This window comes from Dasypus novemcinctus, chromosome 11, assembly GCF_030445035.2.
Source record: "Dasypus novemcinctus isolate mDasNov1 chromosome 11, mDasNov1.1.hap2, whole genome shotgun sequence".
NCBI lineage: Eukaryota > Metazoa > Chordata > Mammalia > Cingulata > Dasypodidae > Dasypus > Dasypus novemcinctus.
Window position 1 is genome coordinate 74199378 of NC_080683.1, and position 25802 is coordinate 74225179.

The following is a 25802-nucleotide window of genomic DNA, read 5'->3' on the forward strand; positions in this document are numbered from 1 at the left end:
CTTAAAAAAAAAAAAAAGGTCATATAAAATCTGACTAAAGAAACTATTTAAACGAAAAAAACTAAAGTTATAGCCTACCCTATCCCCAGGGTCTGCTAACCTAGACTGAATTTTTTTTCTTATTTTCTTTTAAATGTTACATTAAAAAAATATGAGGTCCTCATAAACCCCCTACCCCCCCACCCCACCCCTCCCACATCAGCAACCTCTTCCATCATCTGGCACATCCACTGCACCTGGCGAATACTTTCTGGAGCAGCGCTGCACCACATGGACAGTGGTCCACATTGTAGTCCACATTCTCCCCCAGTCCACCCAGTGGGCCACGACAGGACACACAACGTCTGGATCCATCCCTGCAGCACCCAAGACAACTCCAAATCCTGAAAATGCCCCCACACCATATCTCTTCTTCCATCTCCTACCATCAGCAGCCACTGTGGCCACCCTTTCCACATCACTACAATTTCTTCCATACTAATTGCAATAGTTCTCCAGCAGAACACCAACCAGTAAGTCCACTCTAATCCATACTCAATTTCTCCATCCTGTGGACCCTGGGATGGTTATGTCCAGTCCCCCTCTACATCAAAAGGGGGCTTAGATTCCACATGGATGATGGATATAATTCTCCTGCTTGCAGCTATAGGCACTCTTGGCTCCCTGGTGTGGTGGATGACCCTCTTCACCTCCCTGTCAGCTGGCCAGGATAAGCCTTGACTGAATTTGACTCATTAAAACCAGTTAGAAAAGATGGGTGATGGGCTGGGTATGGAAAGATCGGACGGGTATGAGTTTGCCTTGAAATCTGTCTACTAGGGTCCAGAAATTAAAAATAATAAGGGTTGACGCCTGGCTGCATCCTACTAGCGGTTCGCTTTGTGTGACCTGGGGCTTGGAGAGCGGACGCCAGAAAGCTTGAAAGGCCATCATGGCAGCGAAGCCCAAGCTCCACTATCCAAACGGAAGAGGCTGGATGGAATCCATACGATGGGCTTTAGCTGCCGCTGGAGTTAAGTTTGATGAAGAATTTTTAGAAACAAAAGAACAGTTGCTGCAGTTGCAGAATGGGAACCACCTGCTGTTCCAACAGGTGCCAATGGTTGAAATTGACGGGATGAAGTTGGTGCAGACACGAAGCATTCTCCAGTACATAGCGGAGAAGCACCATCTCTTTGGCAAGGACCTCAAGGAGAAAACCCTGATTGACATGTATGTGGAGGGGACCCTGAATCTGCTGGAACTGATTATCATGCATCCTTTCTTAAAACCAGACGATCAACAAAAGGAAGTGGTCACCATGACCCAGAAGGCTATCATTAGGTACTTTCCTGTGTTTGAAAAGATTTTAAAGGATCATGGACAAACTTTTCTTGTTTGTAACCAGCTGAGCCTTGTGGATGTGATTCTATCTACTTCAAACCATTTTGGCTCTAGAAGAGAAAGTCCCTAATATCCTCTCCCCGTTTCCTTACCTCCAGGAGTTCACGGTGAAAATAAGTAATGTCCCTACAATTAATTCCTTGAACCTGGCAGCAAGAAGAAGCCTCCCCCCAATGACATCTATGTGAGAACTGTCTTCACCATCTTTGCACCATAAAACAACACACACATCTGTGAGAGTGTGCCCTAGAGATTGCTATGTCCACAGTAAGATCTTAATTGCTGCCAGGCTGTAGTGATCCCAGCTCTGTCATGGTACTATGTATAGTTGCTCTCTAAGTAGAGTCTTTCAGGTCAAGGAAATCTCTTCTAGAAATACCATCATTTTTTTGTCCAGTGAATAAGTATTATGGGGCCTTTTTCTGACAACTGCCCTGGGGAGGCTGCTGTTTTTAAGTGAGATCTGATCTGGGGACTCATTTCCTGTAGTTGGATGGGCAGGACCTCATATATCCCCCTGAGCTCTGTTTCTCCTCCTCTTATCCATTTCCAAACATCCTTAAGTCACTTCCTAATTTTGAGTGTCTCATACCAACAGAATACCCAGTGAATGATGCTCTTCTGAACTATGATAAAGGATAGCAATGAATGCAATTGATATTAGCTGAAATAAAGAATTGATGAATCATTTAAAAAATAATAATAATAAGGGGAAGTGGACTTGGCCCAGTAGTTAGAGTGTCCATCTACCACATGGGAGGTCCGTGGTTCAAACCCTGGGCCTCCTTGACCCAAGTGCAGCTGGCCCATGTGCAGTACTGATGCGTGCAAGGAGAGCCGTGCCATGCAGGGGTATCCCTGCATAGGGGAGCCCCACCCGTAAGGAGAGCTGCCCAGTGCAAAAGAAAGTGCAGCCTGCCCAAGAATGGTGCTGCACACACACAGAGCTGACACAGCAAGATGACACAACAAAAAGAAACACAGATTCCCATGCCGCTGACAACAATAGAAGCAAAGAACATGCAGCGAATGGACACAGAGAACAGACAACTGGGGGGGGGGGGGTTAGGGAGAGAGATAAATAAATCTTTCAAAAAAAAAAAAATGAGGGAAACAGATGTGGCTCAAGCAGTTGGGCTCTCATCTACCACATGGGAGGCCCAGGGTTCGGTTCCCGGTGCCTTCTAAAAAAGATGAACAAGACAGCAAGCTGATGTGATGGGCTGGCATGGTGAACTGACGCAAACAAGATACTGCCACAAAATGATGCAATGAGATGATACAATGAGGAGACACAATGAAGAAACACAATGAGAGAGACAACAAGCAGGGAACAGATATGGCTCAAGCAATTGGGCACCTCCCTTCCACATGGGAGGTCCTGGGTTTGGTTCCCAGTGCCTCCTTAAAAAAAAAAAAGACAAGAACACAATGAACAGAACACAGAAAGTAGACAACAAGCACAAAGAATGGGGTGGCAGCGGTGGGGGAATAAATAAATCTTAAAAAAAAATGATAGGGACAGAGGGGATATTACAGAATAAACCTTGTTTTATACTATCTGTCCTATAATTCCCCAATTAAATTTTAACAGCCTTGAGATAACAGTAATAATCCAATGGCAAAGTTTCAGTAAGTAAAGAAAAAGTCCTTGAAAGCTATAAAAGATTTTTCTAAATTGTGATTACAAGGAAACAATTATAATATATTCTCCTAAGCCGTAAGTATGTTTTTGGGGTTGTTCACAATTTTAAGGTACTATGAAAATGAAGAGGTTTTAACCTACGGAAGAAGAGAAAAAAAGAAAACATTTCTTAAATAAACTATCATTACTTTGATTTTATTCTACTCAAGTGTAATCCCCCTAGGTTTATATGGATACTAATAAGGTAGCATTAAGTCTGTTAAATCCTTAAGAAGATGAAAATTCTAAGTTTTCAGTTAATGAAATTATTTTTATGGATGTCTTTAAAAAATAATAATTGTTTTGCCTAAAGTGGGAAATGACTAGTTTGTCACAGAAGAGATAAGGGATATGAGACTTACATGGATATGGAAAGAAGTAGAAGTAGAAGGTTTATGAAAGTTTTTAAGGGAGTGTGTTTCTGTCCTAAGATAAGATAGCTGGTTTTCATAAAATCAGGGTGGAAACATGTGGGACAAGATTTGCATGAATATGAAAAGTTGTAGGGTATTAATCGGCCAAAGGGGTACTGATGCAAAATACCAGAAACTGGTTGATTTTTATAAAGGGTATTTATTTGGGGTAGGAGCTTACAGATACCAGGCCATAAAGCATAAGTTACTTCCCTCACCGAAGTCTATTTGGAGCAAGACGCTGCTGATGTCTGCGAGGGTTCAGGCTTCCTGAGATCCTATGTTCCTGGGGCTTGCTTTACTCTGGTTTCAATGTTCCTTCCTTCCTGGGGCTGGCTTCTCTTTCCTCTGCATGCTGACTTCCCAGGGCTCCAGTTTAAGTATTCAGTATCAAACTCCAAAATCAAAACTCCAACATTAAAAGCCCTCAACTCTGTTCTTTGCCATGCCTTTTATCTGTGAGTCCCCACCAAGCGGTGGGACTCAACGCCCTAATCATAACTCAGTCATGCCCAGGTTACAAGCATAATCCAATATATCTTTTTGGAATTCATCAGTTATATCAAATTGCTACAATAAAAGGTGAAATTTTTCTTGAGGTGAAGTAACTAGTCTATGTGGTTATGGGTGGTTGTGGGAAATTTGTAAAAGCATTTTCTAAACTGAAAGATTGCAATGAAAATGACTGATTCCAGAAAATTATTAAGTAGATATCTAGGAGTTGATATTGATAACAAAAAGTAACTTTATAGCCAAAAAAACCCTGTCAGACACCACCTTAATCTATTATACTCTATGCTAACTAGGCATTTTGGCCTTACCATATCCTTAAGTTTTTTTAAAAAAAACTCACAAAGCCATTGCTATTTTGGAAGTTGTCTTTTCCAAAATGTCTTACTAATTTATTTGTCACTGAGATTGAGGCCTGTTAAGCCTGTTTAAGTATAATGTTCAAACCTGACAACTTTCAATATTCTATTTAAATAAAACCCTGAAGGATATCTTTTATTTCAAACTGCTGTTCTTTCACCTTGTGAAAAAAGTGAGGTGCTAAAGTATATACATTTATGGAAATTAATGTTATCAATATCTTTTTATTTTAATTCAAAATGGAAACATATATTACATAACAGAACTCATAATACCTCTGTAAACTATGGAGAAGTTTTAAAAACATGACAACATTTTAAGTTTTAGTTACTTTTTATTCTGATCAGAACTTTTATCATGGTGTTAACCTTCCTTTGGAGAAAAAAAAACTGGTTTGTCATAAAAGACTGCATAATCACAGAATTTATTTCCTAAGACTATTGTAAATGTGCAGACTTACGTTTATTACTAAGGGAAATATTATTTATAAAATGATAATAGGAAGATAATCTTGATTCCATTGGGAATCTTTAGTCCTCATAAAAAATTTTAAAGCAGTTACATTGAGATATATTCACATACCATAAATCTTTCCAAAGTGTACAGTCAATGGCTTTTAGTATAATCAGTGTTGAGCATTCATCACCACAAAAAAGTTTAAAATAATTGCCTTATTCCAAAAACAAAAACTTCACACCCCTTAGCAGTTACCTCTCAATCCTTCTAGCCTTCCTCAGCCCTACATGTGACTAATCTAATTCCACCTTTATAAATTAATTTATACTTACATTTTATATAAGTGGAATAATACGATATGTAGTACTTTGTGTATGATTTCTTTCATAATCTGTTTTTTGGGTTTTTTTTGCCTAATATTAACATCTTATAACATTTACATACATTTATTCAGTTTCAAAGAAAACCAGTCATATATGCAATATTACCCATACTATATTTCATATAAGTTTTATTATGATATATATCCCAGGTTACATTTTTTAGCTTTCTTTCTAGTAATATACATAACAGACATTCCATTTATATCTCTGTCATACCCATATGCTAGTTACAAACACTGTGTTGTGCTTTCACCTTTTCTATTCATTTCCAAAGACTAACAAGCAATTTTTACCAATTCTTCATAGGTTAATCCTCAGCTTTCCATTCTCTAACCTCATTCTATTTTCCGGTGACCCATATTCTAGTTATTAACTCCATGAGTTTATGCAATATATTTAGTTGATAATAGTGTAATCATACCATATTTGTCCTTTTGTATCTGGCTTGCTTCATAAAACATAATGTACTTCAGTTTCATCCATGTTGTCATATGCTTCATGACTTCATTTCTTTTTACAGCTGCCTAATATTCCATTGTGTGACTACACCACAGTTTGTTTATCCATTCATTGGATAAACAACACCTGGGTTGTTTCCATCTTTTTGCAATCATGAAAACGCCACTATGACCATCTGTGTGTCGATGTCTGCTCATGTCACTGCTCTCAGTTCTTCTGGATATATAGCTAGTAGGGTCTTGCTGGGTCACATGGCAAATCTATATTCAGCTTCTTTAGGAATTGCCAAAAAGTCCTCCACAGTGGCTGTACCATTCTACATTCCTACCTAAAGTGAATAAGTGTTCCTGTTTCTCCACATCCTCTCCAGCACTTGTAGTTTTCTGTCTTTTTAATAGTGGTCATTTTAATAAGTGTGAAATGATATCTCACTTGATTTGCATTTCACTAATCGCTAGTGATGTTGAACATTTTTTTAAGTGTTTGATCACCATTTGTATTTCTTCTTAGGACAAATGCCTATTCAAGTCTTTTTGCCCATTTTTAAATGGGGTCATTGTCTTTTTATTGTTGAGTTGTAGCATCTCTTTATATATCGTAGACACTAAAACCCTGATTGGATATGTGATATCAAACATTTTCTCCCATTGAGTCAGCGGCCTTTTAACCCTTTCACAAAGTCCTTTGAGGTACAAAAGTGTTTAATTTTGAGGAGGTCCCATTTATCTATTTCTCTTTTTGTTGCTCGTGCTTTGGGTTTGAGATCCAAGAAACCTCCACCTGCCACTAGATATTAGAGATGTTTCTCTACATCTTCCTCTAGAAGTTTTATTGTCCTGCCTTTTATATTTATGTCTTTCATTCATTTTGAGTTAATTCTTGTGTAGGGAGTGAGATAGGGGTCAACTTTCATTCTTTTGGTTATGGATATCCAGTTCTTCCAGCACCATTTGTTGAAGAGACAGTTTTTTCATGTTAAAATGGACTTTGTAGGTTTGTTAAAAACAAACAAAAACAACAAAAAAACAGCTGGCCATAGAGATGAGGGTTTATTTCTGGTTTCTCAATTCTATTCCACTGATCAATATGCCTATGCCAATCCCATGCTGTTTTGACTACTGTAGCTTTGTAATATTTCAAGGTCAGGTATTGAAATTCCTCCCACATTGCTCTTTTTTGAATGCTTTTAGCTATTCGAATGCACTTTCTCTTCCAAATAACTTTGGTAATTGCCCCTCCTATTTCTGTAAAGTAAGCTGTTGGAATTTTGATTGGCATTACATTAAATCTTCAAGTCAGTTTGGGTATGATTGACATCTTCACGATATTTGATCTTTTAGTCCATGAACAAGGAATGTCTTTACATTTGTTAAGGTCCTCTTTGAATTCTTTTAGCATTGTTTTGTTGTTTTCTGAATATAGGTCCTGTACATTTTTTAAAATCAATTTTATTGATACTATTAATAAAGCATAAAATTAATCCAAAGTGTACATTCAACAGTATTTGGTATAATCACAAAGTGTGCATTCATCACATCAATTGTTATTAGAGCTATCAATCTTGTAGTGTCAGTGTAGGTTCCTTGTGCATTTTCTAGGAGTTTGATCATTTCATCTAGATTGTCTAGTTTGTTGGCATACACTTTCTCATAATATCCTCTTTTTTTTTAAAGATTTTTTAAATTTTATTTCTCTCTCCTCCCCCCCTCATTGTCTGCTCTCGTGTCCATTCCCTGTGTGTTCTTTTGTGTCCGCTTGCATTCTCGGCGGCACCAGGAATCTGTGTCTCTTTTTGTTGTGTCATCTTGCTGCGTCAGCTCTCCATGCATGTGGTGCCACTCTTGGGCAGGCTGTGCTTTTTTCACACGGGGTGGCTCTCTTTGCGGGACGCACTCATTGCACGTGGGGCTACCCCACGTGGGTGACACCCTTGCATGGCATGGCACGGCACTCCTTGCGCACAGCAGCACTGTGCGTGGGCCAGCTCACCACACAGGCCAGGAGGCCACCCTGGACCTCCTATATGGTAGGCAGACGCTCTATCAGTTGAGCCACATCCACTTCCCTTACTATCCTCTTAAGATGCTTTTTTATTCTGTAGCGTCAGTCATAACTTTCCCCCTTTCATTTCTGACTTTATTTATTTGCATCTTCCCACTTTGTTAGTCTAGCTAAGGGTTTGTCCATTTTATTGACCTTTTCAAAGAACCAGCTTTTGCTTTTGTTGATTTCCTCTATTATATCTTTGTTCTAAATTTAATTTGTTTCTGTTCTAACCTTATTTCTTTCCTTCTGCTTGCTTTGGCAATGATTTGCTCTTCTTTTTCTAGTTTCTTCACTTGTTTAGTTAGATCTTTGCTTTTAGATCTTTCTTCTTTTTTAATATAGGAGGTAAGGGTTATAAATTTCCCTCTAAGCTCCATCTTCTTGTATCCCATACATTTTGGTAAGTTGTATTCTCTTTTCTTTTGTTCCAGTTTATTTACTAACATCACTTACAATTTATTCTTTGACTCACTGATTGTTTAGGAGTGTGTTGTTTAGCCTCCTCGCTTTTGAGAATTTCCCCCTTTTCCATCTTACTGATTTACGGTTTCATCCATTATGATCTAAAAAGGTGCTCTGTATAATTTCAGTCTTTTTATATTTATTGAGATCCGCATTGAGATCTAATGTGTCTATCCTAGAGAAAGATCCATAAGCACTTGAGAAGAATGTATAACCTGCTGCGTTTGGGTGCAACTTTCTATATATATATATATTTTTAAAGTTCTCTATTTCCTTGTTGATCGTCTAATTGTTCTGTCTAATGATGTGAGTGGTGTGTTGAAGTCTCCAACAATTATAGGAGAGATGTCTGTTTCTCCCTTGATTTTCATCAGAGTTTGCCTCATATATTTTGGGGCACTCTGGTTAGGTACATAGATATTTATGACTGCTATTTCTTCCTGGTGGATTGTCCTTTTAATTAGTATATGAAGGCCTTCTGTATCTCTTATAACTTTAACTGCATTTAAAGTCTGTTTTGTCTGATATTAGTAGCTACCCCTGTTCTTTTTGTTTACTGTTTGTGTGAAGTATCTTTTTCCAACATTTCACTTTCTGCTGGTTTGTATCCCTGGGTCTAAAGTGAGTCTCTTGCAGCAGCATATGGATGACTCATGTTTTATTATCTATCAACCTGTTCTATCAGCCCAGCCCGTATCTTTTGACTGGAGGGGGGTGTTAATCCATTCACATTCAATGGTATTATAAATGCATTATTTACTTTCCCCATTTTATTCTTTCGTTCACATGTCATATCTTATTTTCATGTCTTTTTATTCTTGTGGTTATCCTTTCTGCTATTCCTGCCTTCTACACTCTCCACCAAGCCTATCTCCCCTGTCATTTTCATTCGAGCTCCCTTTAATACTTCTTTCAAAGGTGGATTCTATTTTACAATTTCTCTTAGTTTCTGTTTATTTCTGAATATTTTAAACTCATCTTCATATTTGAAGGACAGTTTTGCTGGATAAAGAATTCTTGGGGAAGCAGATGCGGCTCAAGCGATTGAGCTCCTGCCTACCACATGGGAGATCCCAGGTTTGGTTTCCGGTGCCTCCTGGAGAAGACGAGCAAGACAGTGAGCTGGTGTGACAGGTAGGCTCAGCAAGCAGATACAACAAGATGACACATGAGGAACACAAAGAGGAAAGACAATGAGACACAACAAAGCAGGGACCTGAGGTGGCTCAAGTGATTTAAGTGCCTCTCTCCGACATGGGAGGTCCCAAGTTTGGTTCCTGGTGCCTCCTAAAATGAAGACGAGCAGATACAGTGAGCACAAAACAGTGGGGGAGGGGGGAATGAATAAATAAAATAAATCTTAAAAAAAAAATTCTTGGCTGGCAATTTTTCTCTTTCAGTATCCGACTTGTATCCTACAAATGTTATCACATCTCTATGGTTTCCGATGAGAAATCCACACTAAATCTTACTGGGTGTTTCTTGTATATGGTAGTTTGCTTCTCCTTTGCTGCTCTTAGAACTTTTCTTTTTATCCCTGATCCTTGACATTCTGGGTAGTATATGTCTTGGAGTAAGTCTATTCAGATTTATTCTGATCTGGGTTTACTGCACTTCTTCGACATGTAAGTTCATTTCTTTTATGAGAATGGGAAATTTTCAGCAATTATTTCCTCATATACTCTTTCTGCCCCTTCTCCCTTCTCTTCTCCTTCTGGAACTCCTATGACAGCTATGTTGTTGCACTTCAAGTTATCATTCAACTCCCTGAGCCCCTGCTCAATTTTTTCCATTCTTTTCTTTCTGTGTTCTCTTCAACTTCAGCTGTTCAGTATTCTGTATCTCTTATTCTTGCTTCTATCATTTCAAGTCTGCTGCTGTATACCTCTTAATATGTTTCCACCCCCTTAGATGGCTGCCTCATCTGTTTGCAGGTTGTTTTTGCTCATTGCTTGTGCTTGTTGTCTGCTTGTTTGTTTTGTTTTGTTTTTGCTTGTTGTCTGCTCATTGTTTGTTTTTTCTTTAGGAGGCACAGGGAACTGAGCCTGGGACCTCCGATGTGGGAGGCAGGTGCTCAACTGCTTGAGTCACATCCGTTCTCTGCTCATTTGCTTTTGCTAGTGTCTGCTCACACTCTGCTTGTTGTTTTTACTCAGTGTTTGCTCATTGTTTGTTTGTCTTCTTTAGGAGACACCAGGAACTGAACCCTGGGACCTCCCACGTGGGAGGCAGGCTCTCAAGTGGTTGAGTCACGTCCTTTCCCCTCTAATGTGTGATATCACCTCTCATAGCTTTCATTCCCATGAGCTGTGTTATTTTTCTATTCAGGATTTCAAATTCTTTTATGTGCTTGCTCATTGTCTTCTCGATGTCCTTTATCTCTTTAGCCATATTGTCTTTCAACTCACTAACTTGATTTTGTAAATTATATGAATTTCATTGATTAATTGCTTCAAATCCTGTATTTCTTCTGGGGCTTTGATATATTCCTTAGCGTGGGCCATTTCGTCCTTTTTCTTAGTATGGTTTGTAATTTTTGCTGATGTCTAGAGAAGTGATTATGATTTTGAGTTTACTCTGATGCTTAATTTCTTTCTCTTTCATAGAGATTTAGAGGTGGGAAGCTGTGTGTTACTATTGTTCTTTGATTCTTGGTTCAACCTATTCTAGATCTTTAGGATTGTCCCTGTTAGTTGCTCAAATGTAGGCCATGGACCTAGTAATGGGATGAAGCCCCACTTCCAAGTCCCTTGGGGCGGGAGGCTGTAAAGGCCAGAAAAAGCCTCTCATATATTTACTTTTAATTATTCACATGCACTTCCTTGATCCACCAGCAGGTGGCGAACTTTGGCAGCCTTCTCAGTTCAGTACCTGGTCAACAACAACCACCGCAACAATGTTGCCTAGAATCCTGCCTAGAAGCTCTTCAGGATCTTGTTATTCAAAAAATCTGTTTCTACCCTTTGCTGGTAGCTCCCTTTTTTCACAGGTAGGAAATAATTCCACTACCATATATGTCTTCAACAACCAGTCCCAGTCAGTAAAGAAGGTGATTGAGAGGGTCAGATCTCTTTAGTCCCTTGCCAGCTCCCAAGGCAAACAGTGGTGTGGTCCCACGCGGCCTGGGAGGGCTCATGGGACATAGCAGACAAAATTAGTTGGCCAAAAGCTGATCAGCTTTAGGCTGTGTCCTGCTCTCTTCCATTTCCTGTGGAGGAGTATTCCTGCAGCCCCCATTGTCTGTAGTCACCAGCCCAAGGCTGGAGAATTCAAAATTATCCGCTCATAGCATGGGGGAAGGGCACCAGTGCATGTAGCTATAGCTTTTACAGTCTTTCCATCAAGACTCTTTTTCTTTTGCCCTTCTCTCTTCTGGGTGGCGTCCAGCCTTCCCCTGGTGTGCTAAACCCTAGAAGATTTTTTCCCCAGGCCATTTCTGTCTGCCCTGTAGCTATTTTTCTGGGAGAGAAGAGAGTCCTGTGTCTCTCTAATCTGCCATCTTCCTGGAAATCCTTTGGTTAGGATTTAACATAGTCTGTCAGTGAAAGAAGTAGCATGCTGCAGAAAGTGCGAGATCTCCTTCCAGGTTTGTGGCATCTGGCAGAAAATGCCTCAAGGGAGGTCTGCCTGGGAAAAAGGAGTACAGGTTCTCATAAAATGTATTAGAAAAATAGTTTTCTTCTGGCACTGCTGAAATGTCATTGTGATAAACAGTGTTTTCCTAAAAGAGAAAACAAGAAAGAGAAATTAAATGTTTAATTTACCAATATATTTGAGGACTGTATGAAAATCTTAAACTTTTGAAATTCTTACTGTCTAATCCTAATGATCTTGCATGATGATATCACTGGTTACAGTTTGTTATTCTTAGAAAAATGCAATATGAAAACAACCAAAATCTCTTATCTGTTACACCATTTTGCTCTGATGTTTCACTAAAAAGAGCATGCAGTTAGCCAATTTTCAACAAAAATGGACTTTAAAGGAAAAGCAAGGCAAGAGTCTATAAATTAGGTTTTGCTTGCTGATTAACATAATCTTGGTACAAATGAATTATTCACAAAATTTGTATGGTCTATAGTTAATGTTCTCTAGAAACAACTTTATTTAAAATACTCATAAGGAAATTGGGCCTAGACTGTAGCTCTTGAAGCAGTCATATTTATACCTGAGCTCTGATCTTTCATGGTTATTTCTAAGTCCTAAGATGCTTTCCTCCTTGATTATAACCTAATAGCTCCCTAGGATTTTTCAGGGCCTGTATGGTACCTGGAACTGAGAGCAAAATTTAATCAGCTCTAAAGATGCTGAAAAGAAGCACATTCATTCTAAAGGACCACCCCCAATTAAAGGAACTAAAAGAAATCAATATGAATGGATTACCCCCACCCCCAATCAAAAGATATGGGCCGATATGATAAACAAGCAAGACCTAACAGACATATATAGAAGGTGGCACCCAAACTCAGCAGGTTATACGTTCTTCTCAAGTGCTTATGAATCTTTCTCCAGGATAGACCACACATTAGGTCACATTGCAGGCCTCAATAAATATAAAAAGACTGAGATTATACAAAGCACCTTTTCAGATCATAAAGGAATGAAACTTGAAATCAATAATAAACGGGAAAGGGAAGCAGATTTGGCTCACCTGATAGAGCATCTGCCTACCACATGGGAGGTCCTGGGTTCAAACCCAGGGCCTCCTGACCTGTGTGGTGAGCTGACCGATGCGCAGTGCTGATGAGCGCAAGGAGTGCCCTGCTATGCAGGGGTGTACTCTGTGTAGGGGAGCCCCATGCACAAGGAGTGCACCCCACAAGGAGGCCGCTCGGTGTGAAAAAAGTGTACCCTGCCCAGGAGTGGCGCCGCACACACACAGAGAGCTGATGCAGCAAGATAACGCAACAGAAAGAGACACAGATTCCCGGTACCGCTGACAAGAATCCAAGTGGACACAGAAGAACACACAATGAATGGACACAGAGAGGAGACAACAGGGGGAGGGGGAGAGAAGGGGAAATAAATAAATAAATCTTAAAAAAATAATAATAATAGACAGGAAAGAGGTAAATCTGCCAATGTATGGAGAATGAACAACACACTCTTAAACAATCAGTGGGTCAAGGAATAAATTGTAAGTAAATATATTGAGACGAATTAAAATGAGAACACAACTTACCAAAACTTATGGGATATAGAGAAGGCAGTCCTGAGAGGGAAATTTATATCCCTAAATAGCTATATTAAAAATGAAGAAAGAGCTAAAATCAAAGATTTAACTGAACAACTGGAGAAACTAGAAAAAGAATAGAAATTCATTGCCAAAGCATGCAGAAAGAAGGAAAGAATAAAGATTAGAGCAGAGAAAAATGAAAATTTAGAACAAAAATATAATAGAGGAAATTAACAAAATAAAAGCTGGTTCTTTGAGAAGATCAATAAAATGGACAAACACCTAGCTAGACTAATAAGAGAAAAAAGAAAAGATGCAAATAAATAAAATCAGAAATGAAAGGACGGAAGTTATGACTGACCCCACAAAAATAAAAGAGGATATTTTGAGGAACTATATGCCAACAAACAAGACAACCTAGATGAAATGGTCAAATTCCTAGAAATGCACAAACAACCTACACTGATGTTACAAGAAATAGAAGTACTTAAGAAACCAATCACAGTTAAAGAGATTAAGAGATTGACTCAGTCATCAAAAATCTCCCAAAAAATGTCCAGGAACAGATGGCTTCATAGGTGAATTCTACCAAGCATTTCAAGAAAAATTAATACCAATCCTTTTTAAACTCTTCCAAATAATTGAAGAGGAGAGAAAATTACCCAACACATTTTATGAAGCCAACATCACTCTAAAACCAAAGCCAGATAAAGACAATACAATAAAGAAAATTACAGACCAGTCTCTTTAATGAACATAGATGCCGTATTAATCAGCTAAAGGGATGCTAATGCAAAGTACCAGAACTCTGTTGCCTTTTATTAAAGGTATTTATTTGGGGTAGAAGCTTACAGATACCAGACCCCAAAGAGTCCAGCTCAAGGTACCATAAGAGGTACTTTCTCACCCAAAGTCTGTTGCCATGTGTTGACGCAAGATGGTGGGTGATGTCTGTGAGGATTCAGCCTTCCTCCTTCCTCTTAAGGCTCTGTGGTCCCAGCATCTTCTGATCTCAGCTATAGGCTGGCATAAGGCTGGTCACTCTCCCTGGGGCTCATTTCTTTCCAGGCTCAGCTGCTTTGGTCTCTCCACAAGGTCAGCTGTGGATTATCAGGCGTGTCTCTCTTCCCAGACCGTGTCTGTGGAGAACTCTCTCTTCCTGCATATCTACTTCTGTGTGTCTACTTCCATGTGAGAATCTGTTTTAGCAGCTGAAGGGGGCCGGCACTCGAAGCTGAGTCGCACTCTAATGATGTGGTTGGATCAAAGCCCTAATTGTAACATAATTTAATCAGATTTCTCAGCTGATAATCAAAGGGTTATCATGCCAGAGGAGACCAGTTTACAAACATAATCTATATTTCTTTTTGGAATTAATAAATAATATCACACTGTCACAGATGCAAAAATTCTCAACAAAATACTTGCAAATAGAATCTAATAGCATATCAAAAAGACTTCTACATCACAACAAGTGGAATTTATTCCTGGTATGCAAGGGTGGTTCAACATAAGAAAATCAATTAGCATAATGCACTACATCAACAAATTGAAGGAAAAAAAAAACACATGATCATCTCGATCGATGCAGAAAAGGCATTTGACAAAATCCAGTATCCTTTCTTGATAAAAACACATTGAAAGATAAGAAAAGAAGTAAAATTCCTCAATTTGATAAAAGGCATATATGAAAAACTCACAACCAACACTGTAATCAGTGGCAAAAGGTTGAAAGCTTTCCTTCTAATATCGGGAACAAGACAGGATACCCAGTGTCACCACTGCTATTCAACATTGTGCCAGAAGTTCTGGCTAGAGCAATTAGACAAGGAAAAAATAAAAGGAATCCAAATAGAAAAAGAGGAAGTAAAACTCTCACTATTTGTGGATGACATGATCTTATATTTAGAAGAATCTGAAGTGTCTACGACAAAGCTACTTGAGCTATTATAAACAAGTTCAGCAAATTGGCAGGACACAAGATGAAAACCCAAAATCAGTATTGTATTTGTACACTAATAATGAACAATCTGAGGAGAAAATTGGGGAAAATTCCTTTACAATAGCAGCAAAAAGACTCAAATACCTAGGAATGAATTTAACTAAAGTAGTACAGGATCTCTATGTAGAAAACTGCACAACAATGCTAAAAGAAATAAATGGGGACCTAAACAAATGGAAAGACATTCTGTTTACATGGATTGGAAGACTAAATATTGTAAAGATATCAATTCTACCCAAAATGATTTATAGATTCAATGCAATACCAATCATAATTCCAACAGCCTACTTCAGAGAAATAGAAAAGGCAATTACCAAATTCATTTGGAAGGAAGGAGTGCACCCAACAGCCAAAAGCATTCTAAAAATGAAAAATAATATGGGAAAATTTTCAATGCCTGACCTTGAAATATTACAAAGCTTCATTGGTCAAAACAGCATGGGACTGGCATAAAGATAGACAAATCGATCAGTGCAATAGAATTGAGAATCCAGAAATAAGTACTCACCTCAATGGCCAATTTTTTTTTTTTTTTTAACAAACCTACCAAGTCCATTTTAACAGGACAAAACAGTCTCTTCAACAAATGGTGCTGGGAGAACTGGATATCTTTAAACCAAAAGAACTGGATATCTATAAACCAAAAGAATTAAAGTGGGCCCCTATCTCACTCCCTATACAAGAATAAACTCAAAATAGATAAAAAACATAAATATAAAAGCCAGGACAATTAAACTCCTAGAAGAAAATGTAGGGAAATGTCTTAAAGACCTTTTGATAGGTGGTGGTTTCTTGGACTTTACACCGAAACACAAGCAACAAAAGGAAAAATAGATAAATGGGACCTCCTCAAGATTAAACACTTTTGTACCTCAAAGGACTTTGTCAAACGGGTGAAAAGTCAGCCAACTCAATGGGAGAAAATATTTTGAAATCAAATATCTAATAAGGGTTACATATCCATGATATATAAAGAGATACTACAACTCAACAATAAAAACACAATTCCATTTTAAAAATGGGCAGAAGTCTTGCAGAGGCATTTGTCCAAAGAATACAAATGGTGAACAAACCCTTAAAAGATGTTCAACCTCACTAGTGATTAGGGAAACACAAATTAAAGCTACAGTGAGATATTTCACACCTATTAGAATGGCCACTATTAAAAAGACAGAGAACCGCAAGTGTTAGAGAGGATGTGGAGAGAAGGGAACACTTACTCACTTTAGGCAGGGATGAAGAATGGTACAGCTACTATGGAGGACTGTTTGGCAGTTCCTAAAGTTGAATATAGATTTGCCACTTGACCTGGCAATACCACTTCTGGCTTTATACCCAGAAGAACTGAGAGCAGTGACATGACCAGACATCTGCACACTAATATTCATAGTGGCATTATTCACAATTGCCAAAAGATGTAAACTACCCAGGTCCATCCACTGATGAATGGATAAACAATCTGTGGTGTATTCACAAGATGGACTATTATGCAGGTGTAAGAAGAAATGAAGTCATGAAGGATAGGAAAACATGGATGAACCTGGCGGACCTTATGTTTTGTGAAGCAAGCCAGAAACAAAAGGACAAGCACTGTATGATTTGCACTATTATGAACTAAATATATTGTGTAATATCATGGAGTTAATAATTTGAATATGGGTCACCAGAAAATAGAATGACATTAGAGAATGGAAAGCTAAGGGTTAACTTGTACAGATTTGGTAAAAAAGGATGTGTATTAATCTGGAATGAACAGAAAAGGTGAAAGCCAACATAATGTTTGTAACTAGCAGTACTATTTTGTGGGTATGAAAGTCTCTTAAAGGGAAAGTCAAAGGTCGTGTATCACTGAAAGGAAGCTTACAAATGTAACATGGAACTGTACAGCATAGGAAAACCACTTGTGAAATATGAGTAGGGGTAAAAATGCATGTATGAGACCATTTTTCTTTGAAACTGAATAAACATACGTTAAAAGTACAAGATGTTAACATCAGGCCAAAAAACCCATTAGGCCAAATGGAAGAAACCAGACACAAAGTGCTATATATTGTATGATTCCATTTATATAAAATGTAAATATAAATCAATTTATGAAGATGAAATTAGATTAGTGGTTATATGGGGCTGGGGAAGGACTGTTAAGGGTTGTGGAGTTTTCCTTTTTGGATCCCGAAATTGTTTTAAATTTTTTGTGGTGATGAATACACAACATTGTGATTTTCTAAAAGTCTCATATACTTTGGATAGTTTGTATGGTATGTGAATATATCTCAAACTGCTTAATAAATAAATAAATACATAAATAAATATATGTGTAAGAATAGCCAGAAATAGCAGCTATGTTCAGCAAGGGAAGAATAGAGCGATTGAGAAGTGAATAATTTCCTTTCTGTTTTTAATTACTGAAATAATGAAAATGTTCTAATAATGATTGAAGTGATGAATGCACAACTATGTGATTATACCAAATACCATTTGACTGCACCCTTTGGATGAAGTGTATGCTTATTAATATGTATTAATAGAATTAGTTTTTTGGTTTTTCTTTTTTTAATGAGTATATAGGTGACATGCATGCTAGTCTGAATTAACTACTGTACACTATGTTAGATCTTGGGTGCAGCCCTAACTGACTTTGCAGGAAACACCCTCAATACCCAGTGAAACCCCCAACCTGAATTTTTAACTTGACACCCTTTCTGGCCTTGTTTTCTTGTTCTAATCTCTCCCCTAGTCGCAGGGATCATTTGGAACCTACCTAATCTACACTTTTGAGTTTTCCTCATAAACAAACCCCACTAAATACCAGCATAGCTCCCTTCATTTTGTTCCTTGAAATTCTATCCCTACACAACTACCCCCTGCCTCATGAGTAAGTTATCTTAAAACTAATCACATCTTATTTTTTATTTCTATGCATTTGAAGGCTACTGAACTCTTTGTAGCATACCAGCCTCTCCAGATTAGGGCCCCAGAAAAAGGAATGTCCAAGTAACAGTATCTCCATTGCATAGATCTCACCTTTCATCAGAAAAAACCCTAACATTGCTTCATATCTGGCAGCAAGTAGCCAGATCGATGATGCCCAGATTTCCAAGATTGTAAATGTATATATTTAATCAGGGGGAAACTGGAATACTAGAAAAACCCAGTACAGCTTAAACATTAAGGCATTGAGTACAATGTTATAATGTCAGATATAATGTACCTTATAATGTTAGAAAAACTCAATATAACTCTTGCTCACCTGTTGGGAGGTACACAGAGCTAGAGATTTAACATTAACTAGATTTAGCTCCACCAAAAATATATAACTATGTGCTTCCTAATCTTTACTCACATCCATTGTTACCTGTACACTGACATCCGTTACGCCACTCCACATTCTTATCACCCCAAGATTACCAGACCCTAGGTACTATGCTTATTTTAAGATTAAAGCAAAAACTATTTCTTCAGACCCTCTTTAGGAACGTCACCTTGATAATTAACTTTGTTTCAACTGGTAAAAATTCTGTGAGAAATAACCCCTAACGGGGAGGCTGACTTGAGATTGTATCTCTGGTCCCCCACTGGCGAATAAACCCTCTTTTCCTTCCCAGCCTAGTGCGATGTCTGTCTATTCTGCTGCACCGAGCGAATGAACCCAGCTGAAGACCACCCTTGCCCCCTCTTCATTTCTTTCCTTCACCACCATCTTCTAGCATTTCCATGTAACATCATAATCTGAAGAGACATCAGTCAACGGTATGTATTTCAACACTAGACTTTTCTCAGAATGTTTTTTTTGTTTTAATGTTAGAGTGTCCTCCATACTTCTGAAAAGCTTTCATCTACCTCAATTGCTGTGCATCGTCTGATCATTCTGCACCCCAATCAGCAAGTGCTATTAACAGCCACCATATTGCCAGTCATGGCAATCTACTGTTTATGACTAACAACCAGGGGACTGTGTAAAATAAATTTTAAATTAACTTTTCTGTTCACAGAGTTTGAAGTAGAAAATTCTAGGAGGAGATTTCTAAGTTAGTACCTTGCATTATGGGAATAATTTATCCTCTAGGGAAAATGGAAGAAAGCTAAATAAGATGTGGAAAAGATACAGAAATTAGGAAGTATGCCTGCTTCTCCAGATTTGAATGTTTACCATGTTAAGTCCCATTTCACTTTCATCTTAAAAGTTAAGACTAAAAATTATGTAAAGCCAAACTACTTCAAGCAAATTATTATAAATTAAAACTCTTTAATTCTTAAGTGAGTTGGTTACTTAAAAAAAACTCCTAGAAAGCAGTGAGAATGTCTGGCATAATGAAGTATTAAGATGATATAAAATAATTACTTCAATTACTTAGTAATAACGAACTATACAGAACTTTTCCTCAGTATTGGTCATCTAGGACAGACTGGAGAAAGTAAGGTGAACCTACTAAATTCATTTCTATGGCAGGGTAGACATTATTAGTTCACCAATACTTGATTCTCCATGGCCTCAGGGAACAACAGAAAACTGCATTCCAAAGCCTCCATGAAGTTGGGAGGACTTTGTGAATTAGTTCTAGCCAATGGTAAGTGATATGAATCACTTCTGGGCCAAAGCTTACAAGATTTGGTGCCCTGTCCAATCAATCAAGGAGACTGCATATTTCAGATTCTGCAGTTACAGGTTGATAGAGCCTCTGTCAGCCTGGATCAGTGAGTTGCTTCATGGAAAACAGTTGCCAGTAAGATCCCCAAATGTGCAAAGCACTTTGCAAGACCACAAAATAAGCTGCAGTGATTACAGTGATTTGGGGGTCATTTGTTAATACAGCATACATGTAACCTATAATAACTGCTAACCACAATATCCTGAAAGGCAAATAATGTATCTAATGAATTTCAGGCTAGGGGAAAACAAAAGATTACTCTATGTTGGGTGCTTTTGGATGCATTTGGCAAGATCTTCTAAGAATAAGTGGAGCTCAGGAAAGAATGGTTTGTGAAAGCTGAGAGGGGAATAAAGGCAACCAGAAATATAGTGCCTCATAGGGTTGTATTTTTCAGCTCCAAGTGCTATAAGATAAACTTGAAAAAGACTTTTAAGGGACAAAGGATCATTAAAGCTAAGTCTTATGGCAAAGATCACAACTAGGGTGTAGACTTCCCTCCTACTGTGAAAAATGTCAATGGATTAAGGCGTCCCAACCTTAGTTGGAAAAAATATGCCTGAGGGTGAAGATCTGGTTAAGAGTATGGCTCTCCTACCAATTATCTGCCATAAAGTCAGAAGAAGAGATATGGGAACAGGATAGCAAAGAAATATATCTAACCCAATAACTACAAGTCTCCAAAAACTCAGGTACAGCTACTGACACTTGGATCAGACTGGAAAGAGATAAAGACACCTACTAAGTTTTTAAGAGTTGTACTGACAAAGACACCATAAACTTCAGCTAAAAACTGTGACTGTTCCAAACTTAACAAAATAAAAATTTCAGCCCCAGTCATCTAGAAAATGGACTAAAAAATCTGTGCAGCTACCAACAGTCATTTCAGATGGAGCCAAGGAGAGAAATAAAAAATCCTTCCAGAGGGTGGCATGTGGGCCACAGAGAATGATGGACAAGGGAATTCTTCCTAGACAACAGAAAAACAAGATAATGAACATTCCATATCCAGGGCAGGCAACTCTGACAGTATCTCCCATTCTTCTTCCCATTTATGAATGAGCATTTTTATTGTGGTTATAGTTCCCTGTTTCACCACTGGACATTAACTGTTTGGAAAACTGAAATTATCTTTTTCCCCTTGGTTCTCCAGACCAGTGAGAGCAACATCAGACTTGACATAGCACATCTAGAGAGCCTGGTCTCAGAGGATGAAGCTTTACCTGGGTGGAACTTTGGGGCTAGTTCCCTTGGAAAAGGGGTCAGTATTTTCCATGTGTAGAAAGAAAAGTGAGCTGAGTATTTGGTGACCAGAAAGGCAGACTGTGATGGAAACATTTAGTGCTGACATATCCCATCTTCCTCTTCTGAGTCCACGGGAGACTTACTCTTACCTACTGATCCCTCCTTGCAATTAGGCAGGGCCATGTGACTATTTCTGGCCAATGGACTGATTGTGAGTGACAGACCCAAGATAAAGAACTTAATTGTTAGTGCGAGATCTTCTAGTGTTCTCTTGCCCTGCCACAATGAGGAAGCCTGAGGTTGAAATGGTAGAACCAAAGATTGAATCTGCCTGGATTATGGTGTCATGAGCTGGAGAACAGTTCCCTTTACAGACTGCCCAGACTCACAGTAGTCTGTGGGTGAGCAAGAAATAAACTTTTGGTGTTTGAAGTTCCTGGGATTTGAGGTTGTTACTGCAGCATAACCCAGCCTATCCTAAATACATTCAGGAATGTAAACACTTTGGATATTTCTGCTTGGGTGCAATTTCAAAAATGTATGAAAATGGCTTCCGGGTGTCTATGAATCTCGGAAATTACATATAAAAACTATGGACATATATTTTTCTAGGAACATGCAAATGCCAAGATTTCCCTTCCCATCTTCTATATTGCCTATAGCAGGGGTGAAGAGAGGGCCCCACAACTAAAACGCAACTCTTTCCCAAGATTCAGTTTCTCCTTTGGGACTATCAGGACTATTATCACTACATCTTCAATATCACTACATCCCTCATCTCCTGGACTTCCCATATGGCTTTGTGGGTAATGCTGCTTGGTATTTCTCCATATCACTTACTAGCTAATATGTCTTTACTTTATTCCTCACTTGTTAGAGATATTTGTCTCATATTAATTGTATCCCAAATGCCTAGCATACAGCAAATGCTCAATGAATACTTATTAAATGATGGAACATTATGATGAAAGATGGCCTATAACTTTCATCATAACCTCAAAGGAATCCATGACCCAGTATTTTCCAATGGATTATTCCATCTAACCAACTCAACCATTTTGAGAAACTTCCGAAAGGATGAAGAGTTACCTACCCTTTGGTAGATACTAAAGTCTGGGTAAAAATGACCTATAATATGTTATTTTGTTCTGGAATAATTTCTAAAATATGGAGGATATTTTGAATGTAACCAAGTAAACAAATACAATGCTGACAGATAAAACATTTGTCAATAATGTGCATTACGAAAACTCCAGGGCCAATGTTGAAACATAAGGTAAATAAGAATTCGGTATTTATTATGCATGTTTATACAGTATCATAAAAAAAGCTCAGTAAGTTACATATTTTCTAAAAACACTGCAAAAAAAAGGTAAAGATGAAACGGTAGACATAACATTATAGCCAATGCTTAAAAATAATCTTTTAAACAGATTTGCATTGATGATTTTTATGTGAACAAAAACATTTAAAATATCTAAAAATAGTCATTCTTAATAATGCATTAGATATTATCTAGAGGCTCAATTTTATTGCACATAACATTTGGTTTGGGCTTATTGGATCAGTTATCATGCAGAAAAATAAATTATGATTATGAATTTAAGTGAAGAAGGAAGACAAACTACAAAAGTTAGAGGACTGATAACATTTCACAGTTTAATCTTCAGGAAATTTTATTCAGCTAACATATAAAATCACTTTTCAAAATCACCATATGTGCAAGCTAGAAGCCATTATATATATTATACTATGGTAAAATAGATCTGTTGGCACATTTAAAATAAGAAAACAGATATTAACAACTCTTTGAAATGATCAACCACCATTCTCCTTGGCCATCTAAAAAGGTGGTTTTCACATGATTTAAAAAAGCATTAAATGACAAAACCTTAAGTATAGACATATAATTGGTTGTGTAAAAATATTCACATAATTGGCACATAATCAAAATTTTAAATTTTAAATATGGGAAAACTAGGGGGAAACTAGGGTTAGACATACCCTGTAATCCAGTTTCTAAACAAAGCTAGTGAAATATCTCTATTTTACTTCTTAAATTCATTTAACCAAACACTATGGTCATTGTATTGAGGATCTGTAAACATTCTCATTTATTTATGTTTCCTGAGTTGATCTGGAAACTACCATTACAACAGTGGCCTCACAATTTAATATCCTGCAAATGTGCTCTGGAAATATTTGAAAAAAAAAAAAAATTTAAATGTAGACCTATGTGTAACTTAACACACTTTCCCTATTACAAAAGTTACTTTTAGGAAATACTTAGGTATCAAAATCTAATTTATTCCAATTCCAGAAGACCATGGGAAAGCAGTCATAAACTCTAGGCTATAAAAAAATAGATTTCAGAATTAGCTCATTTAACACTAAGGACATGAAAATAGAAGTTTTTTATTTGCATATTACTTCTACAATAATGCCTAAAATCTACATATTAAAATAGCATCAGCACAGTGCCTGATGCATACATAGTAGGTGTTCAATTAATTATACCCTGAATGAATAATGTCAAGTTAAGCATAAAAACTACTGTATTACTTTATGTACTACGGTTAATGTTCTGAACCTACAATATATCAATCACCAAATTGAAAATTAGATAGTATTAGCTGGTACTCAGAACAGAACTTAAAAGATTGGCTACTTGCAGGCCCCGAGCCTCAACAGACTTGCAACTCCTACCCTCTGGTTTACTGGACTTACCCCAGCCAGCTAATGGGGAGGTGAAGAAGTTCAACCACCACACCATGGAGCCAAAACAGTGCCTACAACTGCAAGCAGATTGCATCCATCATCCATGTGGAATCTAAGTCCCCTCTCAATATAGAGGTGGAGTGGACATAACCAGCCCAGGGTCCACAGAATGGAGTAATAGAGTATGAATTAGAGTGGACTTACTGATATTCTATTCTGGAACTATTGTGATTAGTAATGGAAATAAATGTAGTGTTGATGTGGAGAAAGTGGCCACCGTAGCTGCTGAGGGTAGGGAGTGGGAAGAAGAGATGTGATTGCGGGCATTTTTAGGTCTTGGAGTTGTCCTGGGTGATACTGCAGGGACAGTTACTGGACATTGCATGCCCTCCCATGGCCCAGTGGGTGGACTGGGGGAGAGTGTAAACTATAATGTGGACCACTGACCATGTGGTGCAGCAGTGCTCAGAGATGTATTCACCAAGTGCAATGAACATCCCATGATGATGGAGGAGGCTGTTGTTATGGGAGGAGTGGGGTGAGGGGGGTGGGAGGTATATGGGGACCTCATATTTTTTGAATGTAGCATTAAAAAATATATAATAAATAAAGACATAAAATAAAATTGCAAAAAAAAAAGGATTGGCTACTTGATGAATACATCACTGGTGCATTTCCCACCATCCTAACAAAGAAAAGAGGAACCATGCATTTTCCCTGATCCTTGCTCTCAAAGAGATACCCATCACTCACCATCTCAGACTTCAACTGTATAAAGGATGGGTCAATAAGCAACAGAAAAGAATGTTCTTGCAATCAAAGAAAGAAGCAGGTGACCATCCAATAAAAATGTATGCCTCTTAATAGTACCTTTTCTGTGAGAAAAATGAGTTGACCTGATAATTGACATTTGGGGGCAAGAAAAAAGAATTGTAATTGCCATTACCAAAATGGTTGGCTTAAATAAAGAGACTAAACTGAAAAATTTTTTAATCTAGTGCTCTATCATCTAATCTTCAATGTTAATGAACTATATTTAAAGAGAAAACACAGTGAGTTACCTTTTACAGCATACAACCTCACAATGCAGACCACTAACTTAAAAAGATATATTTCTCCATCATTTCAGAATTAAAAATAAAAAAAAACACTATGGAAATTTCAATAATTTAAAAATAGATTTTGTGTGGTGTACATTTTTAAGCTCTGCATTTTGTGTACTATTACCATCTTTAACACTAGTAACAGCTCCATTCATCCACATTTCAAAAGGCCACAATGACGGAAAACGGACTTTGACCCAGTGGTTAGGGTGTCCGTCTACCATATGGAAGGTCCGCGGTTCAAACCCCGGACCTCCTTGACCCGTGTGGAGCTGGCCATGCGCAGTGCTGATGCGCGCAAGGAGTGCCGTGCCACGCAAGGGTGTGCCCCGCCTGGGGGAGCCCCACGCGCAAGGAGTGCACCCGTGAGGAAAGCCGCCCAGCGTGAAAAGAAAGAGCAGCCTGCCCAGGAATGGCACCGCCCACACTTCCCGTGCCGCTGACGACAACAGAGGCAGACAAAGAAACAAGACGCAGCAAAATAGACACCGAGAACAGACAACCGGGGGAGGGGGGGAAATTAAATAAATAAATAAATCTTTAAAAAAAAAAAGCCAAATCCACTTGAACTTAACAAAAAGAAACAAAGATTCCCATGCCGCTGACGACAGAAGTGGACAAAGAAAGAACATGCAGCAAATACACACAGAGAACAGACAACTGGGGTGGGGGTGGGGGGTAGTGGAAGGGGAGAGAAATAAATAAATAAATGTTAAAAAAAAAAAAAAGCCAAATCCACTTGAACTTATCAGT

General features: G+C 38.1%; 1 protein-coding gene and 1 pseudogene across 3 annotated transcripts in view; one reads left to right on the forward strand and one right to left on the reverse strand.

The window, feature by feature from the left end:
• The first annotated feature begins 864 nt into the window (after positions 1–864).
• On the forward strand, positions 865–1988 carry LOC101430257 (glutathione S-transferase A4 pseudogene; annotated as a pseudogene).
• A 6028-nt stretch (positions 1989–8016) lies between these two features.
• Positions 8017–25802, reverse strand: part of USP45 (ubiquitin specific peptidase 45) — a 131549-nt gene continuing 113763 nt past the window's right edge. Inside the window, exon 19 of one of the 3 annotated variants that reach the window (XM_071218607.1) lies at positions 8017–11877. Coding sequence is in view for 2 of the 3 variants with exons in the window: in XM_058307185.2 (XP_058163168.1) it covers positions 11695–11877 (183 nt within the window). In the remaining variant the exon portion in view is untranslated. The remainder of the gene's footprint in view (positions 11878–25802) is intronic. The other 2 variants (XM_058307185.2, XM_058307186.2) reach the window with 2 other exon arrangements.